Source organism: Cebus imitator, unplaced genomic scaffold, assembly GCF_001604975.1.
Source record: "Cebus imitator isolate Cc_AM_T3 unplaced genomic scaffold, Cebus_imitator-1.0 Scaffold671, whole genome shotgun sequence".
In the NCBI taxonomy this organism is placed as follows: domain Eukaryota; kingdom Metazoa; phylum Chordata; class Mammalia; order Primates; family Cebidae; genus Cebus; species Cebus imitator.
Window position 1 is genome coordinate 317032 of NW_016107986.1, and position 25381 is coordinate 342412.

General features: G+C 39.9%; 1 protein-coding gene and 1 pseudogene across 4 annotated transcripts in view; both read left to right on the plus strand.

Moving 5' to 3' along the window:
* CDK15 (cyclin dependent kinase 15) overlaps positions 1–25381 on the plus strand; it is a 91047-nt gene that overhangs the window by 6644 nt on the left and 59022 nt on the right. For all 4 annotated transcript variants that reach the window (XR_005198303.1, XM_037734845.1, XM_037734846.1 and 1 more), the window contains exons 4-8: positions 230–309; positions 11099–11193; positions 11946–12008; positions 22682–22805; positions 24500–24620. Coding sequence is in view for 3 of the 4 variants with exons in the window: in XM_037734845.1 (XP_037590773.1) it covers positions 230–309; positions 11099–11193; positions 11946–12008; positions 22682–22805; positions 24500–24620 (483 nt within the window). In the remaining variant the exon portion in view is untranslated. The remainder of the gene's footprint in view (positions 1–229; positions 310–11098; positions 11194–11945; positions 12009–22681; positions 22806–24499; positions 24621–25381) is intronic.
* Positions 12392–13120, plus strand: LOC108295964 (annotated as a pseudogene).

Below are 25381 nucleotides of genomic sequence, written 5' to 3' on the forward strand. Positions count from 1 at the left end.
ATATATATATATATATATATATCTCACTTTAGTAAAGAGGGAAAATGCTTAGATATATGCATGTTACATATGTATTTACAGATATTAAAGTTTTTATTTTAAGAAAATTATAGATTTATATGCTAAAATATATTTTGAGGTGAAATTGCTTTTATTAAGTCATCTTTGGTATAAGTTGCTGCTTTGAATCACCTCAATAAGTGTGTGCCCCTCAATCTCTCTTTTCTAGAATAAATGGACAACTAGTGGCTTTAAAAGTCATCAGCATGAATGCAGAGGAAGGAGTCCCATTTACAGCTATCCGAGAAGGTAAGAACAGCAGAAATTAACCCAATAGTTCTCTTTTGAGTCCTTGATTTGGAAAAAAATTCATTTCATTGATCCGTTCAGCATCTATTTTTGATTCTTCTAGAATACTGTAATTACATTTTTACTTTTCATACAAGTTTTTCAGGAGCATTTACACTGCTATTTTATTACTTAATTTTGAAGAAATTGAGATTTAAAACTATTATATCACTTGACCAAAACTATGAATTCACTGAGCAATGACTAACACTTTCCATGTGTTTGGCCTCATCTAAGTGCTAAGGCTATACCTATATAACCTCAGAAAATTCCTATGAAAGAGAAAATGTAAAATCACACAAATTCTTCCTGGGAAATTTGTCTGAACATAATGTGTTATTTAGCTAGCACTTGGAGAATTTCCAGAAGGTATACATTTTTATTGTTCTACCTGTATTTTCTCTGTACCCTGCAAGTGGGTGAGGAACCTGGTTTCAAAAAGACTTAGATTTGCAGCTTAGGTCCACCAATCACTATGGTATGATGTTGGGTAGATTACCTAACTACGACTCAGTTTATTGCAGAAAGTGGATAATAATAGTACCTATTTAATGGAGTTGTTATGAGGATTCAATGAGAATATGTATATAAAGCACTTAACACAGAGTCTATTTTTCAGAGTTCAACAAATGTTGGCTATTATTATTCCATTATTACTTCTTTCCCTGGCTAATGTCTTATTTGCCATTAAGATAACGAATGCTTTATAATATAATCATCAAGAAGCCAACATAGTGAAAATGAATCATGAAAAAATATAATTTATCAACCTTTATTGCATGAGCCATTTGAAATAAGATGATGACAGGATTGCTATGCATTTCAGCAAAATTCCAGAGAAATGGCACTTCCCTGGACTTACTTTCTCCCACTTTTAGCTACCTCTCTTCTCTTCTTTACTGAGCACGTACTATATGCAGAGTATGCTGCTAGATGCTGTGAAGGATGAGAAGAGAAATCTCTTTGTTCTGTCATTTGCAGTCTTAACAGAGCACATGATTCAAGTTACAAGTATATAAAAGACATTATAAACTAAGATGAGAACAAGTTAGTCTCAGTGTGACTGATGGAGTCCGTTGATTTTGATCTGAGCTTGAAAGGATGGGTTATGCAAACAGGCATGGAAAAAGCAATTCTGAAAATGAGTTTATAACTGAATTTGATACGCTTTTCAAAAGACTTTCAGAGCCCCTGGGAAATACATCATTTTGAATTTAATTGGAAGGGTCAAATGGGCTATTGGTTAACCAGAGATTCATCCTGGTAGGATCAGGTGCGTTCTGGGAGAAGGCATGGTTTTAAGTGTTTAATATAATGGAAACTGCATTTACTAATGTACTTAATAGTGGTCTCCATTAAAGGATGATCAGATTTGGAAAGAGATGTATGGATAGGTTAAAGAGTATTTGTGAACATAATAGAAATTCCCAGGTCACCCGCATAAGTGGAAGGTCTCCTTTGTGAGCTTGAATTTGCCAATTGTTTAAGACTGGCTTTGCTCAGATACTGCCCACAGCCAAGTTTTTCAGGCTGACATTTAACTGTAACAGTGAAACCTTTTGCCAGGTTTGCTAACAGATGGTTCTCAGCATGGTTCAGGAAAGCTGGATCCGTTTTGTTCTATATGCTAAATGTTTCTTTCATTGCATATTTACGGAGAAATTGCCTTCTCCATCACAGGTGTTTACAATTATATTTAGTATTCAACTGTGGGCTTTCTTGGTTTGTTTTATGGACTTTCCTTACCCAATGCTTTGCTTGTGTAATATTAAAAACCACAAAAGGATTTCTGACACATTGGAGGTTGTTAGGCATCCAATTTCCAACAAGGAATGTTTCTTTTTACACCAGTGTAAAAGCTTGGAGCCCTTGTTTAAAAAAAAAAAAAAACCTTTTAAAAAAAAAAAAAAAAAAAAAAAAAAAAAAAAGCCTTCTCCCCTCCCCTCAAGAAGATATGAGGCTTCATTTGAAAACTTTGGCACTGTCCCATTTTTCCTGTAAGAACTTTAAGGATGTGAGACCAGGGAGACAGGAGGTTAAATGAGAAGGCCTGGAAGGCAAAATAAGAACAGCTGGAGTTCATTAGTTAAAATCCACGGTCACTAGCTGAAAAGGCAACCTAAAGGCACGTGCAGGAAAACTGAACAAGTAATGCAGCCTTCTTTAAAAAGCCTTGAAGCAGGAATTACTTTTCCTGAACAATTTGGCTGCCCTGATGGTATAGCAGCCAAAGATTTATTAAGTATGATTTTACTACATATATGATCTCTTTCTATACAGGTAGAATACATGCAGCAATACTAGTCTGGTCATTTGGAATATTATTTTCATTTGAACTTAACATGTGATATGAAATTAGCAAAAGTATAAACAGCACTAAGGGAAATATATCTTAACACACATGTCGGGTGCTTTTCATACTTATTTTAATCCTCTTAACAACCTTTAGAGATAGATATTATTAACATTATTCCACTATATGATGGTGATGGTGATTCAAACCAAATCTCTCTGATTCAAAAATTCATATGCTTTCTATGCATCTACTCTAGAAATAATTATTTAGTGCCCACTAAGACCAGGCACTCTGCTTACTGCTAGATACACAGCAATACACAAAATTGACATGTTCCCTACCACCCTCATTCCTTTGCTAATTAAGAAAAGCAGAAGCCTTCATAGTACCTTAGAAATCTCTCATAATTGACTCTAGAATTGTATTTTAAGTGTTTATTTTTACAACTAGGAGAAAACACTTTCATTTGAATAGGCTAATGTGTTATGTTTTTACAGAGAACAACATTTCTTAATTTTCTGAAACTATATAGCCATATTTTTAAAATGTGCATTGTTTTAAATATTTTTGTTTAAGTGGTCAACTTTTGATTTAAACTGAAGACTTTCAGCCTGTTAATAGCATTTTTCTTAGGAAGGAGTCGTATAACTAATCTTTTTTGAGAACCAGGTATATGACATAATCTCCCCCTCCCCCTACATAATACTTTTTTAAAAACCTTTATACCAATCCTAGGAAGTAAAATGTGCTATTTTTGTTGTAGAGATAAAGGAATTCCAGCCTCAGAGAGGTTAAGTAACTTGTCTGAGGTCACAGAGATAGTAATCAGAGTTGTTAGAATCCATATCTATTCTATTTTAAATCCTTTCTAATTTATTATGATGAATTTGGAAATGCTTGATTAAAGTATTTATTGTTTAGCAACAGCAAAAATAAAAATAGAAATCCATTTTTTATTATGCACTTTGTATAAACATTAAGGAAAATGCAGAAGTATTTTTTTAATCTTTAATTTTAGATGCAAGGGGTACATGTCTAGGTTTGTTACATGAGTATATTACATGATACTGAGGTATCCCATCACCCAAATAGTGACTATAGTACCTGATAGGTAATTTTCCAACCCGTGTCCGTCTCCCTCCCTCTCCCCTTTTGGAGTCCCCAGTGTGGTGTCTATGTCTGTGTGTACTCAATACCCCACTTATTAGCTCCCACTTGTAAGTGAGAACATGTGGTATTTGGTTTTCTGTTCCTGTGTTAGGATAATGGTCTCCATCTTCATCCACGTTGCTGCTAAGGACATGATTTCGTTCTTTTTTCTTTTTTTGGCTATGTAGTATTTTTATGGCACCAGTGTACCAAATTTTATTTATCCAATCCACCACTGATGGGCATGTAGGTTAGTTCCATGTCTTTGCTATTGTGAATGGTGCTGTGACGAACATACAAATCTAGGTGTCTTTTTGGCAGAAGAATTTATTTTCCTTTGGGTATATACCCAGTAATGGAATTGCTGGGTCAAATGGTAATTTTGTTTTTAGTTTTTTTGAGGTAGGAGGTGGGACTTGACTCCAAAAGCAGGCTTGAATACTAAACCAAGTTTAGGACTAGCCAAAACAGGGCCTGGGTGGAGGCAGCTTTCCAAAAGACACACCCACCAGTGTGCTATGTCAGTTTACCATAGCCATGGCAACACCTGAAAGTTACCACCCTTTCCCATGGCAACAACCCAACAACCCAGAAATACCACTCTGTTCCTAAAACTTTCCGCATAAACTGCCCCTTAATTTGCATATATGTAAAAGTGGGTATAAATATAACTGCAGAACTGCCTCTGAGCTGCTACTCTTGACACATTACCTATGGGGTAGCCCTGCTCTGCAAGGAGCAATATACCTGCTGCTGCTGCACATTGCTGCTCCAATAAAGGCTGCTGTCTAACACCACAGGCTCACCCTTGAATTATTTCCTGGGTGAAGCCAAGAACCCTCCCAAGCTAAGTGCAAGTCTTGGGGCTTGCCTGCCCTGCCTCACTTTAAGAAATTTCCAAACTGTTTTCCACAGTGGCCGAACTGATTAATGTTCCTACCCACAGTGTCTAAGCATTCCCTTTTCTTCTGAAGCTTACCAACATCCTTTAATTTTTTACTTTTACATAATAGCCTTTTTGACTGGTGCGAAATGGTATCTCACTGGTTTTTTTGCATTTCTCTGATGATTTGTGATGTTGAGCATTTTTTTCACATTTGTTGGCCCCTTGAGTGTCCAGAAAAAGTATTTTAAAGAAAATAACATATCATGTTGTATATTCTTCAATTCTGATTCCATCATTGATTCTATAGTGCCGGTAATTGCAGTGTTTAAATTAGAAATAGTGTCAGCTAAGAATCTTTTAAGATCATTCTCTAGTAGAAAAACATTGCAAAGTAATGACTCCCAATCCATATATGATAAAACTGAGCCAAAAATAGGCTAAGGAGCCTCCCTAAGGTCATACAATGAAGCAGAGGAGGAAGCTGATTAGAACCTCTGAACTGCCAATGACCACAAATAGTCTAGGGTAGGCCTGGTTGACAGAAAGTCTGCCATTGAACACAATCAAATCACATCACAAACAGCAAATTCATTGTACACAGTTACATCTTTATAAAATAAAATAATGCCAGGATAATGGTATATGATCACCATTACAATTCCAAAGATACCAGGACAACTACTTATCTGAGCCTGGTCTTAACATTTCTCTAACATTTATCTAAAATTATTTCAATTATTTCTTTTCTTGGAATTCATAACTTGAGTCATTTACTTGATTTGTGATTCTCAGTTCAGAGAAAATGTAACAACAGGGACTAGAAACACTTTTTTATTCAATGTCCAATGAGGGTTGGGGGTGAAGTTGTTTTTTTTTTAATGTATCCATTGTAAATTTTTTACACATTAGAAAGCTTAACCTAAAAGCCAATAGCATAGTAAAAAGATATGTTGCCTCTGTTCATAGCAGAACAGGTTTAAAAATGCATATTTTAAAAATGTATTCTGTCAGTTCACCATCCTTTGTCAAAGTTGTATATATTGTTTTCTGTCAATACCTTCATTACATTTATAAACACAAGATTTACACAGTACCCCATCAAAAAATTAAAACCCTGTACAAATATGTACATATATTTTATACTTTTAAAACTTTCAAAGGAGTGTTCTGTTAAAGGTTGGCTCTAGTTAATGGTCCATTTACTCTGGTGCAGCAAATACATCATTGACTCATTATATAACTCCTCATAAGCTCATTACAACTGGCCTGGCTTTCATTAATTCATGAGCACTTATTGAGCACCACATGCCAGGCCTGTGCTAGTGCTGGAGATGCAAAGAGCAGGACAAGTTCAATCCGTGCCCTCAATGAGTTGACAGCTGAGAGGTGACTTTGACTACCAGGCCTTTATGACATATAGCCACATCCTAGGACTTGGAGAATCAGCTTTCTTCTGGAGCCTTAAAGATATCCCTATTTATTTTTGTGTCTTTTCTTTGAAGAAAAACAAAAATAAGTATGCATAGGATACGTGAATCATAAAAAACAGTGTTTTATGAGAATCAGAATGCTAATTTTAGGATCTTTCCCCTTCTCAGTTGACTTTTATGTCTCTCAACTGTTTAGTCTGCAGGACAGATGTCACATCCTGCTGTGAAGTTTATAAAATGTCCTTAAAATTAGAAGAAAGACCTTTTCTTCCTGGGTTTAAGACCCACACATCTGAGGTTGTAGGCATTTCAGATCCCTCTGGTGCATGGACCAAAATGATAAACAATACTGTGAGATAAATGCTTTAAACATCATCTGTTCTTTCATCTGAATTCCCTATTCATTATTCAGCAAAATTCACAGTTTTCATGTAACTATTTCAGTAGTTCTGGGGAACTAGAAAAGCAGTAATAGGCATGGCCATAAAGCATACAATATTTATAGTCTAATGAGGGAGACAACTAAAAGAAAAAAGGAATAAAAGCATCTTCAACAGAATCACCTTTTACTAACCAACTAGAGGTATATAAATTATATTAGCTAATTAGTGACCACTAATTTAAAGATAAATATTTATTAAGCACCAGATATTATTCTAGGCACTGAGTATGTAACGATAAGCAAAAAAACCAAAAGTGCACGCTCTCAATAGAGTTTATATTCTCAATTGTGAGACAGACAATAAACAAATATTTATATATAATATGTCAGGTGGTGGTGACAGGTGCTATGGAAAAGAATAAAGCAAGGCCCCAAGAGAGAGGGTAGGAAGGGGTAGACATGGGATGGGGTGGAGGGCTGCTGAGGTGGAATGGGGTAGAGGGCTGCTATTTCACCTAGAATGATCAAGGAAGTGTGTACCTTATGTATTATTTGAGCAGAGGCCCTGAAGAAAGTGAGGGAGGACAAAGGCGGAGAGGTGAGAAGAGAGGGTTACAGGAAAAGACAACAGCAAGTGTAAGACCCCAGGGTGGAAATGTGTTTGCAAGTGTGTCTAAAGAACAGTTAGGAGACCATGAGGCTAAAGCCAAGTGAGCAAAGATAGGAGTGTGAAGAGATGCAGGTCACCATGGGCACAGCCCACAGCTGGCTGGACAGGCCATTGCAAGTCCTTTGAATTTACTCTAAGCAAGATAAGAGGCCACTGGAGGGTTTGGAAGCAGGAGGGACATGCCCTAACTCATTTGAGAAGGATAGCAGTGTCTGGCTGTCCTGTGAAGAAGTGCCTATAGGAAGAAAGCAGGGAAGCAGGCAGATGGGAGGCATTTGCAATCATTCAGCCAACATATGACAGCGGCTTGGTCCAGGGTGGTGGCAGAAGATGTGGCAAGAAGGGAGGGGTTCGGAACAATTTGGAAGGTAATCCCAATAGATTTGTATGCGACAAAAAGAGTTGAAAGGGCTTGTCATGTACAAGTGGCTAATCTTCATAAAATGAGTGAATGGTTTAAAAAGATTTCTGCAAAGAAACTGTGGGTTGAAGATAAGACTAACAATTCAAATGTAAGTGAATAACAGAGAAATACAAAACAGACACTTTTCCTACTCCTATAAAAACTAAAATTATCAAGAAAACTACATGAAGTTTATACCCACTGTTAGCAGGAAGCCTCATCCCAGGTAGATATTGTTCCTTGGACTTTTTAGCAAATGAGAGCGTGAGGCCATCATAATGAACAAATCATGCCATCAAGATTTAAAAAGAAGCATCAGGAGTTTCGGTAATATAATTAGGTGAGACTAAAATTATATTAGACATAAAATTAAAATATCTTAACAGTATTCTTAGCAATTTCAGCTTTACTGAATCTGTTTAAAATCTAATTTTGCTATATGCTTGTAACATAGGGGTGGGGGAAAGGGAAATTTATGAGATAATTTATAAATAAAAATATACATAAAGTACAAGACTTCTCAACTGATGGTCAGAAGATATGGAAGGTGTTAAAAACTCTAGCAGAAGCATACCATAAGCAAGATTTTAAGACTGAGAGAAGGGGTTTAGTGGGGTTCAAGGTGAAAGGCAGCAGCAAGAAGCTGAGGGAGGGGGTATTATTTCTAATTTACCTCTCTGTAATGCTTTACATTTGCCGAGGTTCCACAAATGGTATCTGATTCCATCCTCATATCAACCCTATGAATTAAGTCAGAAAAGACAATGTCTCTTTTCCTAAGGAATGAATTGAGACTTGGGTTGAGATACTCTCCAGAGCTTACTCAGATATGAAGTGACAGGGCCAGGATTCATATTAGGGCTTCTGGCTCCACAGACAGTTCTCCCTTAAGACACTCAATAAATATGTTTGACAAATTAAGTGCTTACTCTTGGCTGAGTGTGGTACTAGGTGGTATGGCAGCATCTCAAAAAGAGGGAAAGTCACTCCCTCAATTTCCATGTGGCCTTCAGTCTGAGACTAGGGAGATTAAACAGATGCCTGGGAAGCTATTTATTACATTTACAAAGCAACACATTTGTCAAAGTGAAATAATGAATTTAGCCCATAGGGACTCTGGGGGCAAAAAGTAAAAACTGGAGCATTAGTCATTAGAGCAAATAGGGTTAACAGGTGTAATGGAGCTTCTTCCCTCGGTGTAAGTCAGCTTAAACTGACAAGTAGAGAGAGAAATTCACTGGCTCACAGATCTGATACCTACAGGCTGGTAGGGCATAAGCGGTATCACCAGCAAGCCATGTTCTTTCATTACCCAGCACTGGTTTGCTGTGCCTTCATTTTATTCCCAGGCATGCTGTCACCAGAGTACTGGGATCACAGGTGTGAGTCACCACCTCTGGCCTCATTGTCTCTTTTTTTGTTTTTTTTTGAGACAGAGTCTTGCTTTGTCGCCAGGCGCCAGGCTGGAGTGCAGTGGTGCGATCTTGGCTCACTGCAACCTCCACTTCCTGGGTTCAAGCAATTCTCCTGCCTCAGCCTCCCGAGTCGCTGGGACCACAGGGGCGCACCACCACAACCAGCTAATTTTTGTATTTTTTTCCCATTTATTTATTTTATTGCATTTTAGGCTTTGGGGTACATGTGAAGAACATGCAAGTTTGTTGCATAGGTATACACGTGGCAGTGTGATTTGCTGCCTTCCTCTCCATCACCTACATCTGGCATTTCTCCCCTTGCTATCTCTCCCCAGCTCCCCACCCCCCACTGTCCCTCCCCTATTTCCCCCCAACTGACCCCAGTGTGTAGTGCTCCCCTCCCTGTGTCCCAATGTGTCCCGCCTATGAGTGAGAACATGCAGTGTTTGATCTTCTGCTCTTCTGTCGGTTTGCTGTAAATGATGGTTTCCAGGTTCATCCATGTCCCTACAAAGGACACAAATTCATCATTTTTGATGGCTGCATAATATTCCATGGTGTATATGTGCCACATTTTCCCTATCCAGTCTATCATTGATGGATATTTGGGTTGGTTCCAGGTCTTTGCTATTGTAAACAGTGCTGCAATGAACATTCGTGTGCATGTGTCCTTATAGTAGAACGATTTGTAATCCTTTGGATATATACCCAGTAATGGGATTGCTGGGTCAAATGGTATTTCTATTTCTAGGTCCTTGGGGAATCGCCACACTGTCTTCCACAATGGTTGAACTAATTTACACTCCCACCAACAGTGTAAAAGTGTTCCTATTTCTCCACATCCTCTCCAGCATCTGTTGTCTCCAGATTTTTTAATGATCGCCATTCTAACTGGCATGAGATGGTATCTCAATGTAGTTTTGATTTGCATTTCTCTGATGACCAGTGATGATGAGCATTTTTGCATATGTTTGTTGGCCTCATGTATGTCTTCTTTTGTAAAGTATCTGTTCATATCCTTTGCCCACTTTTGAATGGGCTTGTTAGTTTTTTTCTTGTAAATCTGTTCTAGTTCGGACTTCATGACCAAAACACCAAAAGCATTGACAACAAAAGCCAAAATAGACAAATGGGACCTAATCAAACTCCACAGCTTCTGCACAGCAAAATAATTTTTGTATTTTTTTAGTAGAGACGGGGTTTCATCATGGTCTCGATCTCTTGACCTCCTGATCCACCCGCCTCGCCTTGGCCTCCCAAAGTGCTGCGATCAGAGGCATGAGCCACCGCACCCAGCCTCATCGTCTATTTATTGTACCTTTTCTAGCCTCTGCCTTCCTGAAGCCGGAGGTCTTCCTATCTCCGAAACCTCCAAAGACAGCCTTTCAGCGCCCCTCCCAGGCACTCTTGGCCTTTTGTGATGACTTCTTCCCTTGAAGGCTGCCTTTAGTAACCTATTATGGAAGAGGCAAGAGAAAGCCTTCAGCCTTCTCCACTTTCACCTCCCTGGGCTCCCCAGCTTTGGCAGACTCCTCTTCTCAAGTTCACATTTTCTCCTTTCCGCAGGTTTGCAACATTACCTTTAAGAAATCTCCAGTCTCTATCACGTTTCAACCCCATGCTTTTATCCCTGCCTCCCACCAAACATATCCACCGGCCCTATTGACGCCTTGTAGGACCTGGAATTTTGGAGACTGGTCATATGAGGCAAAGTCCTGCTCCAGAAGTCGGAACACTCCATTTCCTTCTCCTCCAAAGGCCTTTATCTCTCCAGGCCTCTCCTCCTGGAGCTCTGAAGCTGGGATGATGAGATTCCCAGAGGGGAGCATTTAGTGCTCTGAGTGCTTTGCTGAAATTGATTAGGTAAATGGAAACATACTTTTTGCAATCGCTCTAGCCTATAGGAACAATAAATTGTGTAAATGCAATTTGCCATTTTTGAAATAATGAAGGTTCTCTGTAATTTTAAATATTCTTTTGCCACAAGAGATTGTTTTCCAGCAGTAAAATAACCAGAATGCTTGATTTGAAATGCTTAAAAAATATATACTGCCTGATACCTTTAGAGAAGCACTTCTATTATCAACGAGGGATTTAACATTTTGTTCAATTTTTCTAGCTTCTCTCCTGAAGGGCTTGAAACATGCCAATATTGTGCTCCTGCATGACATAATCCACACCAAAGAGACACTGACATTCGTTTTTGAATACATGGTAAGTTGTTTGAGCATTTTACACACATGAGAAAAAGAGCCTGATGCTTGTATAATGAATCTGTTAATATTTTATGGCGTGATAAAACTTTCATTACAATGTGGAACATATCATGGAAATTTTCATTATTGTGATTAGCAGAATGTTATTATTCCCACATCCATCTTTGGTCCTGTTTCCTTACCCATGACTTTTGCTGTCCTTTTTCTCCTCATCAGCGATAATAAATGAGGATCTTGAGTTTAATTCCTAAATAAAACTTTGGCATTTATTTTTAATCAGTTTAATCATGATCTGAGCAGAATCCAGCATTTTTTCATTGACAATAAAGGTAAAAATCATAAGATGTTTAAAAATTGTATGCAAGCTTGCTAAACTCATGTTGAATTTTTGGAAGAAAAAATATTTAAATAAGCAGAAAGAACTCCTAAGGTATGTGTACTTGACTTGCCTCCAAAGACACCTGGAGAGTGAAAAATTCCTGCGTCGTTGTGTTCAGTGCCAGTCATTTAAAATGAGCATCTCTGTGCTGAGAAACAGGCTTTGTTCTAAGAGCAGCCAGTTAGAAAGACACGCTGTGTTTGACCTTAACAGTGGGTTCTCAGAAAACCTGGTTATGTTCCTTTTGCAACTTATTCTTAAAATTCCATACTTCATAATGCCTTCTTACAGTCAAGTCTATGTTCTGCTTTAGGACACTATCCAAGCACCCCTAAATTCACTCTGTTCTCTTTCTCCACTGTTTTATTTAGCACACAGACCTGGCCCAGTATATGTCTCAGCATCCAGGCGGCCTTCATCCTCACAATGTCAGAGTGAGTACGTTAAGGGTCAGGACCCTCTCCTGGCTTGCCCACAGAAGGAGAATTCTGAAACAGACTATATCACAAAGCAAAGTCCTATGATACTAAATAAGAGAATAGACATTACTGATATTCCAGAGAAAAGTTTTTTTTTTTTAACTTTAAAAAAAGAAATAAAAGGAAAGAAAGAAAGAATAAAGAAAAAGAGTTGCTGAGTTGCCCCTTAAGATACGGAGCAATGTTTTCTGAGTAACCTAATGCTTTCGGTCATAGCCACATGCAAATGTATCTTTAGATGAATAAACTAGTGGAGAATTACACTAAAAGGTAAAAAGTATCAAGCTAGGCCATCATAAAATTAATGCCTTCTTTGTATCAGATTACTGTGGTCTATGATGAAGTCTGCAATACCTGTTCTAGAAGATCGTATTATTTATGTGGCCCTAACTTCTATTTTTCTGGTCATTAGAATAGAAATAATAATAAACTCTTAACTAGCTATAATTCTATATCTGTTATAAATTTTAAAAACCATTTATATTTCATATTTTTCATTCCCTAAGGTTTTATTGGCATTAATTAATTGATTGGCTCTTAAAATAACCATATAAAATTTGTATATGATATATTTACTCATTTAACTAATATTTACATATTCATTTATTCATTCATTTAAGAAATATTTATTGAGTACTTAGTGCTGTAATAAGTTCTGGGGTTTCAATAATGAATAAGTTGTATTTCTTGTTTTCAATGAGTTTTAAGTCCAATAAGATATATGAACTTAAATAGGCTGTGAGGGCCAACCTTCAAGCGACAGCAATGCAAGATGGCAGCCGCCATGGGCTCGGACAATTTATGAAAACTGAATATGCAGTCTTAAAGTAGAATGTGGACCTAAATACCTAGAAGCACTCCCCTTTGTAAGATCTGTAACAAAAAATACTATGAATTGAGTTAGTAGTTCTAATGGGATGGTGGACCCAAGAGCCATATTAGCACTGGTAAGACGGCAGAATTCATATAGCATCAAAGTTGTCCTGTAAGAGCTTTGGTGCCTAATGATGTCTAAAGAAAATATGAAACTACCTCAGCCACCTGAAGGACAGTGTTACAGCAACTGATCAAAAAGAAAAACCACAGGCCCTTCCCCTTCCCCCACATTCAATGTAAGCAGTCTTCATTTTCCGTAGTAGTAAATTTTCTAGATACGTCTTGTAGGCCTCAAACTACTGGAAAGGAAGCTCCCATTCAAAGGAAATTTATCTTAAGATACTGTTAATGATACTAATTTTTGCCCATTTGAAATATATAAGTTGTTGGCCTGGCACAGTGGCTCATGCCTGTAATCCCAGCACTTTGGGAGGCCGTCGTGGGCAGATCATGAAGTCAGGAGTTTAAGACCAGCCTGGCCAACACGGTGAAACCCCGTCTTTACTAAAGATACAAAAAAATTAGCTGGGTGTGGTGTCATGCACCTGTAATCCCAGCTACTCCGGAGGCTGAGGCAGGAGAATTGCTTGAACCTGGGAGGCGAATATTACAGTGAGCCGAGACCATGCCATTGCACTCCAGCCTGGGTGACAGGGTTAGACTCCGTGTCAAAAAAAAAAAAAAAGAAAAGAAAGAAATATATAAACTGTGCTATAACAAATAAATAAATAGGCAGTGAGAAGCAAAGTGTTAAAGCCTATGGCCATGGTAACTAGGAGTACTGTGGGAACACATAATAAGGGGAACTAACCCAGTCTTGGAAGTAAGGTTTTGGAAAGGAATGTTTGAGGACAAAGGCTTGAGGAGAGTGAAACAAAAATTAAAATACCAGTTACCTGTGTGGAGAGTGGGATACAGATCCAACTAGAGAAACCAAATAGGAATGTTTCATGGTGTGTTAAGGACCCTGGTAAGGGAGAAGACCATTATATTATCTGCATGATCATGGGTTTTTTATGGTAATGCTTGGCAATTTGAATAGAGGAGCAGAGAATGTAGACAGTTGGACTGAGTCAGAGTTGAAGTTCTGCCAGACACGTGAAAGGAAGAGACAGGTGGGCAAGAGAGGTGAAGAGATTATCAAGAGACAAGTTAGGTGCTGGCCAGTGGCTTCTAGACTGAATCTAATCTGAGGGAAGGAAGTGAAGATAAGCAGTGAAGATAAGAGAGTGGAAGAGTTCAAGGACCTAGAGGTGTTGATTAAATAGAATAATGGTTGGAGAAAGAATAACTGTGAGAGAGTGAGATTTTCAGGCTGAGTGACTCTCACATACCAGACACTGTGCTAGATGCTTAGAAGGACATAAAAGTCGACATAAAAGACATGATCCCTCCCTCAAGGAACTTATAGCCAAAAACAAGAGATGAGAAATATGCGCCAATACTTTTTTTTTTTTTGAGACGGAGACTTGCACTGTCACCAGGGCTGGAGTGCAATGGCGCCATCTCGGCTCACTGCAACCTCTGCCTCCAGGGTTCAAGCGATTCTCCTGCCTCAGCCTCCAGAGTAGCTGGGACCACAGGTGTGTGCCACTACGCTTGGCTAATTTTTTGTATTTTTAGTAGAGGCAGGTTTTCACCGTGTTAGTCAGAATGGTCTTGATCTCCTGACCCTGTGATCCACCCGCCTCAGCCTCCCAAAGTGCTGGGATTATAGGCTTGAGGCACTGTGCATGGTCCTGCACCAATACTATTATAGGACACTGTGTAGAATGTCAAGAAAGAAATATGATCTAGTACTGTACATGTGCAAGGGCATCAAAATATCTTCTAGTTTCAGATCTTAAACACACTGCATTTCAAGAGTCTGGAATAGGAGAGCATGTTACAGGGAGGGAAAATGTTTTCAGCAAAGGTAGAAGGTAGGGAAATAGAGGATACATTCAAAGAAGAGGACTCCAGAGTCATGGCTTGTCAGGATTAGAGGAAACACAGTATTTTACAATCTCCAGGTTCTGACCCATTAGTGCATTATAAAATCAATACGGTGGTTAGCAACCTGCATTTTAAAAAATGAAATAAATTGATGAGAAGAGAATAGAAAATGTTAGAGTATATTACATTTAGAAAGAGTAAATATTATTTTGTCCAACTTTTGCTCCAGTTGTAACTGTACTTATATTTATGTATGGATGTGAATACCAGATACACATACATTTCTTACTGTAGACTGCAGCCAAAAAATCTTAAAGCACTGGCCTGGTCTGACTTTCTTATTTTGCAGAGGAGGAATCCAGGATTTGAGAGGACACACATTTTGCCTGAGGTTATAGAACCAGCGTATGCCATTGCTAAAAGTGATTCTTAGTTAAGATTCTTTCCCACTAGTGCCATACTGCATTTCTAGTTCTGTTGGCCTGAAATATGGAATATATCAGTGAAACAGCATACACAAGTATGGGGAAATAGATTGGGTAGGTGGCTGAGAGCCTCACTTTCTGAGAAATGTGGACCTTAGGCAGAGTGTGGTGGCTCACACCTATAATTCAAACACTTTGGGAGGCCAAGTCAAGAAGATAACTTGAGCCCAAGAGTTCAAGACTAGCATGGGCAACATAGCGAGACCTCATCTTTATAAAAAATTTAAAAATCAGCTGGGTGTGGTGGCATACACCTGTAGTCCCAGCTACCTAGGAGGCTGAAGTGGGTGGATCGCTTGAGCCCAGGAGTTTGAGGCTGAAGTGAGCCATGGTCTCACAACTGCACTCCAGCTTGGGTGACAGAGGAAGACCCTGTCCCTTACAAAGAAAGAAATGTGGATTTTATTCCTTAGACAATACAGTCATTACTCATTAAATTTGAGTTGAGAGAAAATAATATGATTAGAGGGAATTTACATCACTGTGGTCTGTAGGATATATGAAAGGAAAGAAGAGACTAGAGCCAGGGATTCCACTTAAGAGTTTGTTTGTTTGTTTGTTTGTTTTGAGACAGAGTCTCATTTTGTTACCGAGTCTAGAGTGCAATGGAGCAGTCATGGCTCACCGCAGCCTCAAACCCCTGGCCTCAAATGATCTCCCCACCTCAGCCTCCTAAAGTGCTGGAATTACAGGTGTGAGCCAAAGAGTTTATTGATGTGGACTGGCCTAGTGTTTCTCAAACTTCAGTGAGCAGACAAATGACTGGGGACCTGACTCAGCAAGCGTGGAGTTAAGCCTGAGCCTCTGCATTCTAACATGAGCCAAAGTGATGCAGATGGTGCTGGTCAAGAGCCAAGCAGTGTGCAGCAAGGATCTAGTTAGCAATTACTAATCAAGGCCCACATTATGGTAGCAACAGTAAGAATGGAGAGGAATGTGAAAAATCAGTAGCAAAGAAGAGTTCACCTCTTGGTAACACGAGCATGAGGAGGGAAAGGATGGGGCCAAACATGACTGGTTTTGAGTTTGACTGACGAGGAGATTTGTAGCTCTACTAACGGAATGAGAAGTGGGTTTGGAGAGAAAGAAGAGGAGTCCAGTTTCAGACATGTTGAGGTCCAAGGTAAGGCAGGTTCTCCAAAGGGAAATGAGCAGTAGGCATCCTTAAAGGAAATCCATCATCAGGAGGGAGCTGTGAGCTGGACTTATAGATCTGAGAGTCATCAGCACAAAGAGTTCAGAAGACAAGGAGTTGGCAACTGAAAGAGCAAATACACAAAGACAGGAAGACTGATGATGGGACTTTTGCCTTTTGGGATGAGAAGAGGAATAGGAGATCGAGGAACGAAGGGAAGCAGCTTGTAGGAATGTAGAGTATCTGAAAAAAAATACACAGTGTCACAGAAGTCAAGGGAAGAAGCAATTTCAAGAAAGGGTATGGTGGACAGTATTGCAAGCATCAGGAATACAGCTAAAAGCCATACTCTTGACTGAAACGATTTGTGAGGGACACACTAATAAATGAAAGAATTTATTGCGGGTATATGGAGGCACAAAGGAAGAGGCTATCCAAATCAAAGCAGGTGGGAGTAGGGATGAGTTCTCCAAGGTGGAGACATCAGTGAAGATCTTGGAATGCCAGAGAAGGCATGGTAGTTTCCAAGAACTAAAAGTAATTCAGTAAGGCTGGAGGCTTAAAATTAGCTGTTAGGGGTAGTTAGAGACAAAACTCAACAGGTTAAGAGCAAGCCAGGGCATGAAGGGCCCATCTGTGTCATTCTGAGTGAAAAAAACACAAACTGTTTTTCCTCTGTCTCACACCACAATAGTCAACACAAAAGACTTCCGTGACCAAATGTGTGGGAGATTTTCCCCCACACACCAGGTAAGCAAGCAGTTCTGCAATGGACACCAATTGGGTGCCCTCTAATCAAAATCAATTCTGATATTATCTAACTGCAGATGCCATGAGATCTCACAGACTGAAGGCTTAGTCCCCAAGACTGCCACTCCCCCTTCAGATGCCAATCACAAGCTCCCTGTTGTTTCACCTGGGCCTCTGACTGCCTGGCTAATGAATTGGGGTTCCCATTAACCCCTCCTTGGGTTTGATTAATTTCTAGAGTGGCTCACAGAACTCAGGGAAACACTTACACTTACTGGGTTATTATAAAGGACATTACAAAGATGAAGAGATGCACAGGGCAAGGTATACGGGAAGGGGCACAGAGCATCCATGCCTGTCCCATGCAAGCCACCCTCTAGAAGCCTCCATGAGAGTTCTGCTATCCAGAAGGTCTCTGTACCCTAACCTTACAGGGTTTCGTGGAGTTTTCATTGTGTAGGCATGAAATAAATAGATTTATTAAACTATTGGCCACTGGTGATCAACTTAACCTTCAGCCCCTTTCCCCTCCCTAATCATGCCTTTATCTTTCCAGTGACCGGCCCCTATCCTAAAGCTACCCAAGGGTCTTCTAGCTATCAGCCAACTCTACAAAAAGACATCACTTTGGAGATTCTAAAGATTTTAGGATTTGGCTGCCAGGAATCTACTTGAAGACCAAATCTATATTTCATAATATCACAGTCATGCTATTTTATATCAGGAGCCATTAAACAGTTTTAAACAAAGAGGTGATAAATTCAGATTTTCTTTTTATAAAGCTTACTCTGATGACAGTGTGGTGAATAGATTGGAATGAGGGCAATACTTTTTTTTGAAAGGTTATATTCCCCTGACCCTACTTTTCTCTTGTTTTTCTTCTCCCTCTCTCCCCCTACTCACATAGAAAGCTTCTCTCCCTCTACTCACTCCCTAAATGCTGACATTTGTTAGGGTTCTGGCCTTGACAGTGAGGCTAATCAGAACAACAGTGGTACAGATGCGAGATGATGGTGGGAGAAAGTGAACAGATAGGAGACTAATTGCTTAGTGGGAACTGATGGGAAAAACAAGAGTCAGCAATATTTTTTTTCTGGATTTGAGTAGTAAGAGGGATGATGGTGCCATTCACTGTGATAGAGAATCAGAAAGAAAAATTACTTTTGGAGAGATACAGTGAATTGTGTTTTAGACATACTGAGTTTGAGGTGATTATGGGATGCAGAGGTGAACTCCAGACTATGTGGGCCTAAAGTAGAAAGGAAATCTGAATTGGAGAGAAAGATTTTGAAATCATCAGGATACAGTTGTTCATTAAAGTCACGTCGGTGGGTAAGATAGCTAAGGGAGCGTGTGTAGAGTGATAACAGAAGAAGATCAAAGATGGAAGCCTAAGAATATCAATATGTTATTTTTTATTTTTTAAATTTTATTTATATATTTTTTTAGATGGAGTCTTGCTCTGTTGCCTGGGCTGGAGTACAGTGGTGCAATCTCAGCTCACTGCAACCTCTGCTTCCTAGGTTCAAGCGATTCTCCTGCCTCAGCCTCTCGAGTAGCTGGGACTATAGGTGCGCACCACCACGCCTGGCTAATTTTTGTACTTTTAGTAAAGACGAGGTTTCACCATGTTGGCCAGGCTGCTCTTGAACTTCTGACCTCAAGTGATCCACCTGCCTTTGCCTTCCAAAGTGCTGGGATTACAGGCATGAGCCACTGCACCTGGCCTATTTTTATTTTTTGTAGAGATGGGGTCTTATGAAGTAGCCCAGGCTGGTCTCAAACTCCTGGACTCAAGCAATCCTCGTGCCTTGGCCTCCCAAAGTTCTGTGATTACACGTGTGAGTCACTGCACCTGGCCAGAATATTCATAGATATTAGATATTAGTAGAAGTAGAACCTATAGAAAGAACAGCCAGAGAGTAGAAGAAAAGCTAGGAGATTGTGGAACCAAAAAAAGAGAGCACCCCAGGAAGGAAGGCATGGTCTATGATGCCAGATGCTGCAAAGATAAGGAATAAGAGGTATCCATGCATTTCACTGCAAAAGTCATGGGCAACCATAGGGGGGAAAAAAAAAAAAAACATTGTGAATGGCACAATCATTGCAAAAGCATTTTTATTGGGGGGTGAATTTTGTATTTCAGAGGACAAACAGTTCCATACAATGGCAAGATCTAGTGTGTGACCACGGGAATTAGTGTCTGAAGTAGACTGGAGAAGCAGATCATTGCAGCTGAGGTTGGCTAGAGCTGTTCTTATGGGCACTAATGTCATGGAGGCAACAGCTGTGATCCAAGTGCCCACATCGTCCATGAATGACAGAGAGTGATTGGGAGTCCACTGGATGACAGCTAAAAGAAGGGTAATGGAAGATGCAGCTGGATGGCATTAAAATCCAAGGGTCAGGGGTTTTTACTTAAGAGTAGAGAAGTCATGGTTTTGAAGTGGTAGTGGGGAGAAGGGAGGCAGCTAATGACACTCATCAGTGGTCAAAGGTATGAGGAAGTTATAGAAAAACTAACACCCACTTGAGAATACTATAGGGAAGCAGTGAGCTCATGGTCTCATAAGGAAAGGAGCCAGAAGGAAATTCACCAGAGGTTAGCTTTTAGGTAGTTTTTAAAGCAGGATTGAGGAGTAGAGAGTAAACAACGAAAAGGTTTTAGAGAGACAGGAGCAATAGATACGAGGCTAAACAGAGGAAGCACAGAGCGGAATGGAGATGAGCATGTTGGCGGGAAAAGGGATAGTCAGAGGCTTATGTTCTGCGTCATGACCAAGGAAGGCAAGGTGGGAATCCTAGTGAGATTATCTTGTTTCATATTTCTAGTAGAATGAGTCCCAGGGGTTCCAGGTGGATGGAAGGACTCAGGCTTCCCTGTAAGGAGTTGGCTAACAGGTATCATTGGTTTTCGAGTAACTCCTAGCCCAGATGGCACTAGTTCAAGGGAATTATTTTGTTCCCCCAAACCTTATTGAGTTGGAAACAGGTCTAACCCCTGGGATCTGGGAAGCCTTTCTGGAAAGAGTCACCCACGGTCTGGCTGATGTTGAACTGTGCAGACACCATCATATCTGGTTATGTTAGGATGCAGTAATTGGTGAAGCTTCTGCAGCATTGAAGGAAGAATCCAGGTTGGGAGGGACGAAAGGGTGAGTGGGTGGTGAGGTCTGCCAGCACAGACTGCAGTTTTGAGAAATGTGGTTATAAAATACCATACTTTAATGCCACAGTGCTTCACCATGTACTGATGCCTGTAGACATATCTGGCAGAGAGGAAAGAGGTTGAATGGCAAGAAGGTGGGAAGTGACTGTGGCTAATTAGAGAGAACAGTCTACACTTGGGACATAAAAGGCATTTCAAGCTGACCTACTAAGAATTAGCTCTGTCTCTGATTCAGCCAGCTGGCTCTCTCCTTCCTGCTCATGTTTTCATTTTCTGTCTTTTCTCTAGTTTCTCAGGATGGTATAGTGGAGTCAGACAAGTCTGAATTTGAGCCTTGGCTCTAACTCTTCCTAGACATGTTTTTAAAATTACATCAAGCCCTGGTTTTCTTCTCTGTAAACTGAGGACAAGCATGCCGTCCCAAAGGCTGTAGCCCTCACTGGTCACCAACTTCCTGTCCTCTACCTACCTGTCTTCAGCTTCCTCTTTCCCTAGTCCTGCATATTGAAGAACCTTTTTTTTTTTTCAAGATGAAGTCTTATTCTGTCACCCAGGCTGGAGTGCAGTGGTGCAATCCCAGCTCATTGCAACCTCCGCCTCCCAAGTTCAAGTGATTCTCCTACCTCAGCCTCCCAAACAGCTGAGATTACAGGCATGTGCCACCACACCCAGCTAATCTTTTGTATTTTTAGTAGAGACGGAGTTTCAGCATGTTGGCCAGGCTTGTCTCGAACACCTGACCTCAGGTGATCCTTTCACCTCAGCCCCCAAAGTGCTGGGATTACAGGCATGAGCCATAAACATATTTTTAAGCATATACTATGGTATTTTCTTGTCTTTTACCTGCAATTTAAGCTGGTTCTTTGTATTGTCTTTTCCATGAACATTTATATTTATAACCAATCAGAGGGTTTAAATGTCAGTATAGGAATTTTGTGCTGTGGAAGCTTTGTGGCTTGGTGAAGGTAAGATGAATAGTGTGTGTATTTGAAGCACCAGGAAGAGATAAACGCTAGGAAGAGTCACAGAACTAGTTAACATTTGAACTAGGAGTCATAGGAAACATTTAAAATTCGTAAATGGTTGATGAACCTGATGTGGTAGCTGCAGCAGCAGGTAAACTCCCCATGCTCCTGCTTCCACTGGACTATGCTGCGCATTCATTTGGCTCCAATCTCTCCAGGTCATTGTTACATCAGTGCTGGTCCTAGCATCTCTGAAGGTCCTAGTTTTCTAGGATGCTGTTGAAAAAGTGGATTAATCCACATAACTGTGTGTCTCCCATTTTACCTGTGTCCCAGAAATGCTGGGCCTGGCCCTTTACTTTCTGAACTGCTAGAACATGTTCTCAGTTGACATAGGTCTTTGTAAACAATAAAGTTGGTATTTGAATTCCCAATTGCCAGTGGCACTAGAAAATAGCAAAAGACACTTGGAATACTAAGCATTCTTTTTCTCCCATAAGTTTCTGTAATGATGGCAACCTAGTAATGGCTTTTGGTTTCTGTGCCTCATAACCACATGAAACATTTTTAAATTGGGGCTCAGAATGTGTTTTTTCCTTTTATTTCTCCACCGCTACCATTTACCCTTTCTCCCTTCTTCCTCCTATGATTTATCCCTTATTCTTTTTTGATTTTTTTTTTCTGAGGGAGGTCTAACTTCTTTTGGTCTCTCATCCCTTTTAATCTGTGCTGTGTATTTCCCTTGTTTTCAACTTTGAATTTAAGACTTTAAAAATAGGTTTAAAATTATAAAGATTTCTTTATTTTCTAATACCATCTAAATATATACTTTTTAGCCTGGTCTCCTTGTGTTGTGTTTTTAAAAGGGTTTCATATCAGAGTGCCTAGAAAACTTAAGCAGTTGTAAACTTTAGAATATCATTTCCAGGTCAACTTTGATCTTATATGCCAAGTTCATTCGTGGGGAAAAAAAATTAAATCTTTCACATCTAAATCAATAACTAGTGTTCCAAAGGAAACTTCAAAGTTTCACTTTAGATTTTTAAGGAAGGGTAATTCCTTCAGTATCAAAGAAATGAGATGTCAGGAAAAGCCAGAATCTCTTTGTTTAGGACATAGTCTAGTTACTTGACTTTCCTTGTCCTTTTTCTTCCCCCTCTGGATGTAAAAATCTTTTTTTTTCTTTTTTTTTTTTTTTTTTTGTCTCAAGAGACACTTTTACTATATTCTTTCAGATGACTGTTTTTGATTTAGAGGAGAAATCAGCACATGGTGGCTCAAATCTCCTTATGGATAGTGTTTCTTCCTTCCAGCTTTTCATGTTTCAACTTTTGCGGGGCCTGGCGTACATCCACCACCAACATGTTCTTCACAGAGACCTGAAACCTCAGAACTTACTCATCAGTCACCTGGGAGAGCTCAAACTGGCTGATTTTGGTAAGTTGCCCCTCGGGTCTCCTTCTGGGCCGTGAACAATGATGCTTTTGTGTGCACTTGTTTAAGCGTTGACCGGGCCTGGCCTTTGAAAACTGAAGGCCTGAGAACATAATGCTTTGTGAGGATATCAAACTACCATAAAGGAAGTGTGAGGCACGAAACAGGGAGGGATTGGTAGCTTCCTAGGATTCCACCAAGTCTCAGTTTAGTCAAATGGCCAAAAGCTGGGCACCCCTATTGCCCCACTGCCAGTTTTGATAGAGAGACATTCGGAGAGTAAACTGTACTTAGTAAGTTTTTCTAAATCTAAGTGGATATACAAATCATGTTGGAATAGATCAAGATTATCCCAAGGTGATAAAGAGGTTAACCACAGACTGTGGCATGGACTTCTGTCAGGATGGAGACTTCAGGACACTTGTTCCAGCTCTCCTACGTATTTATATAGGTGTGACTGTATGGGTATGCGAAGTTTTATTCCTATTAAAGTGAAGCAGATTTCCTCTAAGTATCACAGCATCTTTCCATTTTAGCACTTATCACAGTTTATAATTATATTCACACACACATATATAGATACGTACATGCATACACATAAATATAAACACATGTGTGAGCACACATATATTTGCATGATGATTTTGTCCCAATTGGACTATAAGCATCATGAGGGCAGCCTGGGTCTGTTTTTGCTTATTATTGTATCCCTAGTGCCTGGTACCATAGTAGGTGCTTAATAAATACATGTTGAAAAACTGGCTCTATGTGAGCTAAGGAACCACTCTTCTCTGTTTGGCAGATTCAAATGGTGATACTATAGCTGCAGTATTTATTCTGAGATGGCAGCTTTTGTCCTGACATGTAAGCATTTAACAGATGTTTATTTATCAGTTCTCCACAACAGCAAGCTCATCTATGGAAGTTTTTCCCAACAATAGATCATGCAATTCTGTGAGATAAACAGCTGACTGACAGACTCTCATTTTGCAGAACAGCACTTAGTAATTCATGTAAGGTCCTACCAAACTAATTAATTTGAATGAGCAGTCCCTACCCTTTATCTATTAAACTGGGCTTTCCTGGAGTGCCAAAATGGAAAGTGGCAACGTCAGTCATGAACTGAGTTTGGTTGCTGTTACAGAGACCCAAAATTACAGAGGTGTAACACACAAGAAACTTAACTTTCTCTCACATCACAGTCCTGACCTAAGCGGCAGAGCATGTATGGTGGCCCCATGGTGTCTTGGCCCAGGCTGCTTCTGCCATGTGACTCCACCATCCCTAGGATTTTCTCCCAATTGCTTGTTTCAAGATGACTGCCACCTCCTGCTGATCACAGCCCAGAGGAAGGAGAAAAGGGAAGCAGAACACTTAACCCCTCCACTAAGGCATGATCTGGAAGTTCACACATCACCTCTGTTCTTATCATATAGGCAAGAACTTAGTCACCTGACTACGCTCAGCTGCCAAGAAGGCCACATCTAGCTGCAAAGCAGGCCAAAATTTGAGAAATTCACTTGATGAAATGATAGATAAGAGTCAAGCTAGTGATTAGTTCTATTAGAAGCACCGAAAGTTGGTGTATTTTTTTTTAATGATGTTTACCCTGTCAGTTATACTCTCCCTGGTCCAGGGCATCATAGTGCAAGCCAGCGTCTAGAACAATGGGTTTTATGCTTTTCCTCTTTGGACAGGTCTTGCTCGGGCCAAGTCTGTTCCCAGCCAGACATATTCTTCCGAAGTCGTGACCCTCTGGTACCGGCCTCCCGATGCTTTGCTGGGAGCCACTGAATACTCCTCTGAGCTGGACATATGGTAAGAGTGAGTGCCAAGAAAATGAAGAAAATGTGAGTCATCCTACTCATGAGGGTTGCTTTTGCATCTAATTATATTTTAATAATAATTCTAATAATGACAATCACTAACATTTTTTTTTTTTTTGAGACAGAGTCTCACTCTGTTGCCCAAGCTGGAGTATAGTGGCGCAATCTCAGCTCACTGCAATCTCCACCTCTTGGATTCAAACAAATCTCCTGCCTCAGCCTCCTTAGTAGCTCTACTAAAACACACACACACACACACAAATATTTATATACAGACACAGAAAATACTTTCAAAGACACATCTCATTTGGTTCTTGCAATCATTGTAAGCTTTTACAGTTGAACTGAGACTTCCAGAGGTCTTGCCCAAATCATCTTCTGAATCTGACATTCTTTCTTTCTTTTTATTTTATTTTATTTTATTTTATTTTTTGAGATTGGGTCGCACTATATTGTCCAGGCTGGTCTTGAGCTCCTGGGCTAAAGCAATCCTCCCACTTCAGCCTCTCGCGTAGCTGGGACTATAGGCTTGCACCACTGCACACTGGTAATCTCATAGTCTTTCTTTCATGCCTTTCCTACTAGCTCCTCTCCTTAGTCCCTTGCCTTGTCTCCTCCTTGGCACCTTATCCTCAGAGAAACAGACATACATCCCCAAACCACAGACATACATGCACACATGCACACACGCACACACACACACATCTGCATGAGCATACTCATATGTGTCCAAACACAGTTCAGAGCCTGGTT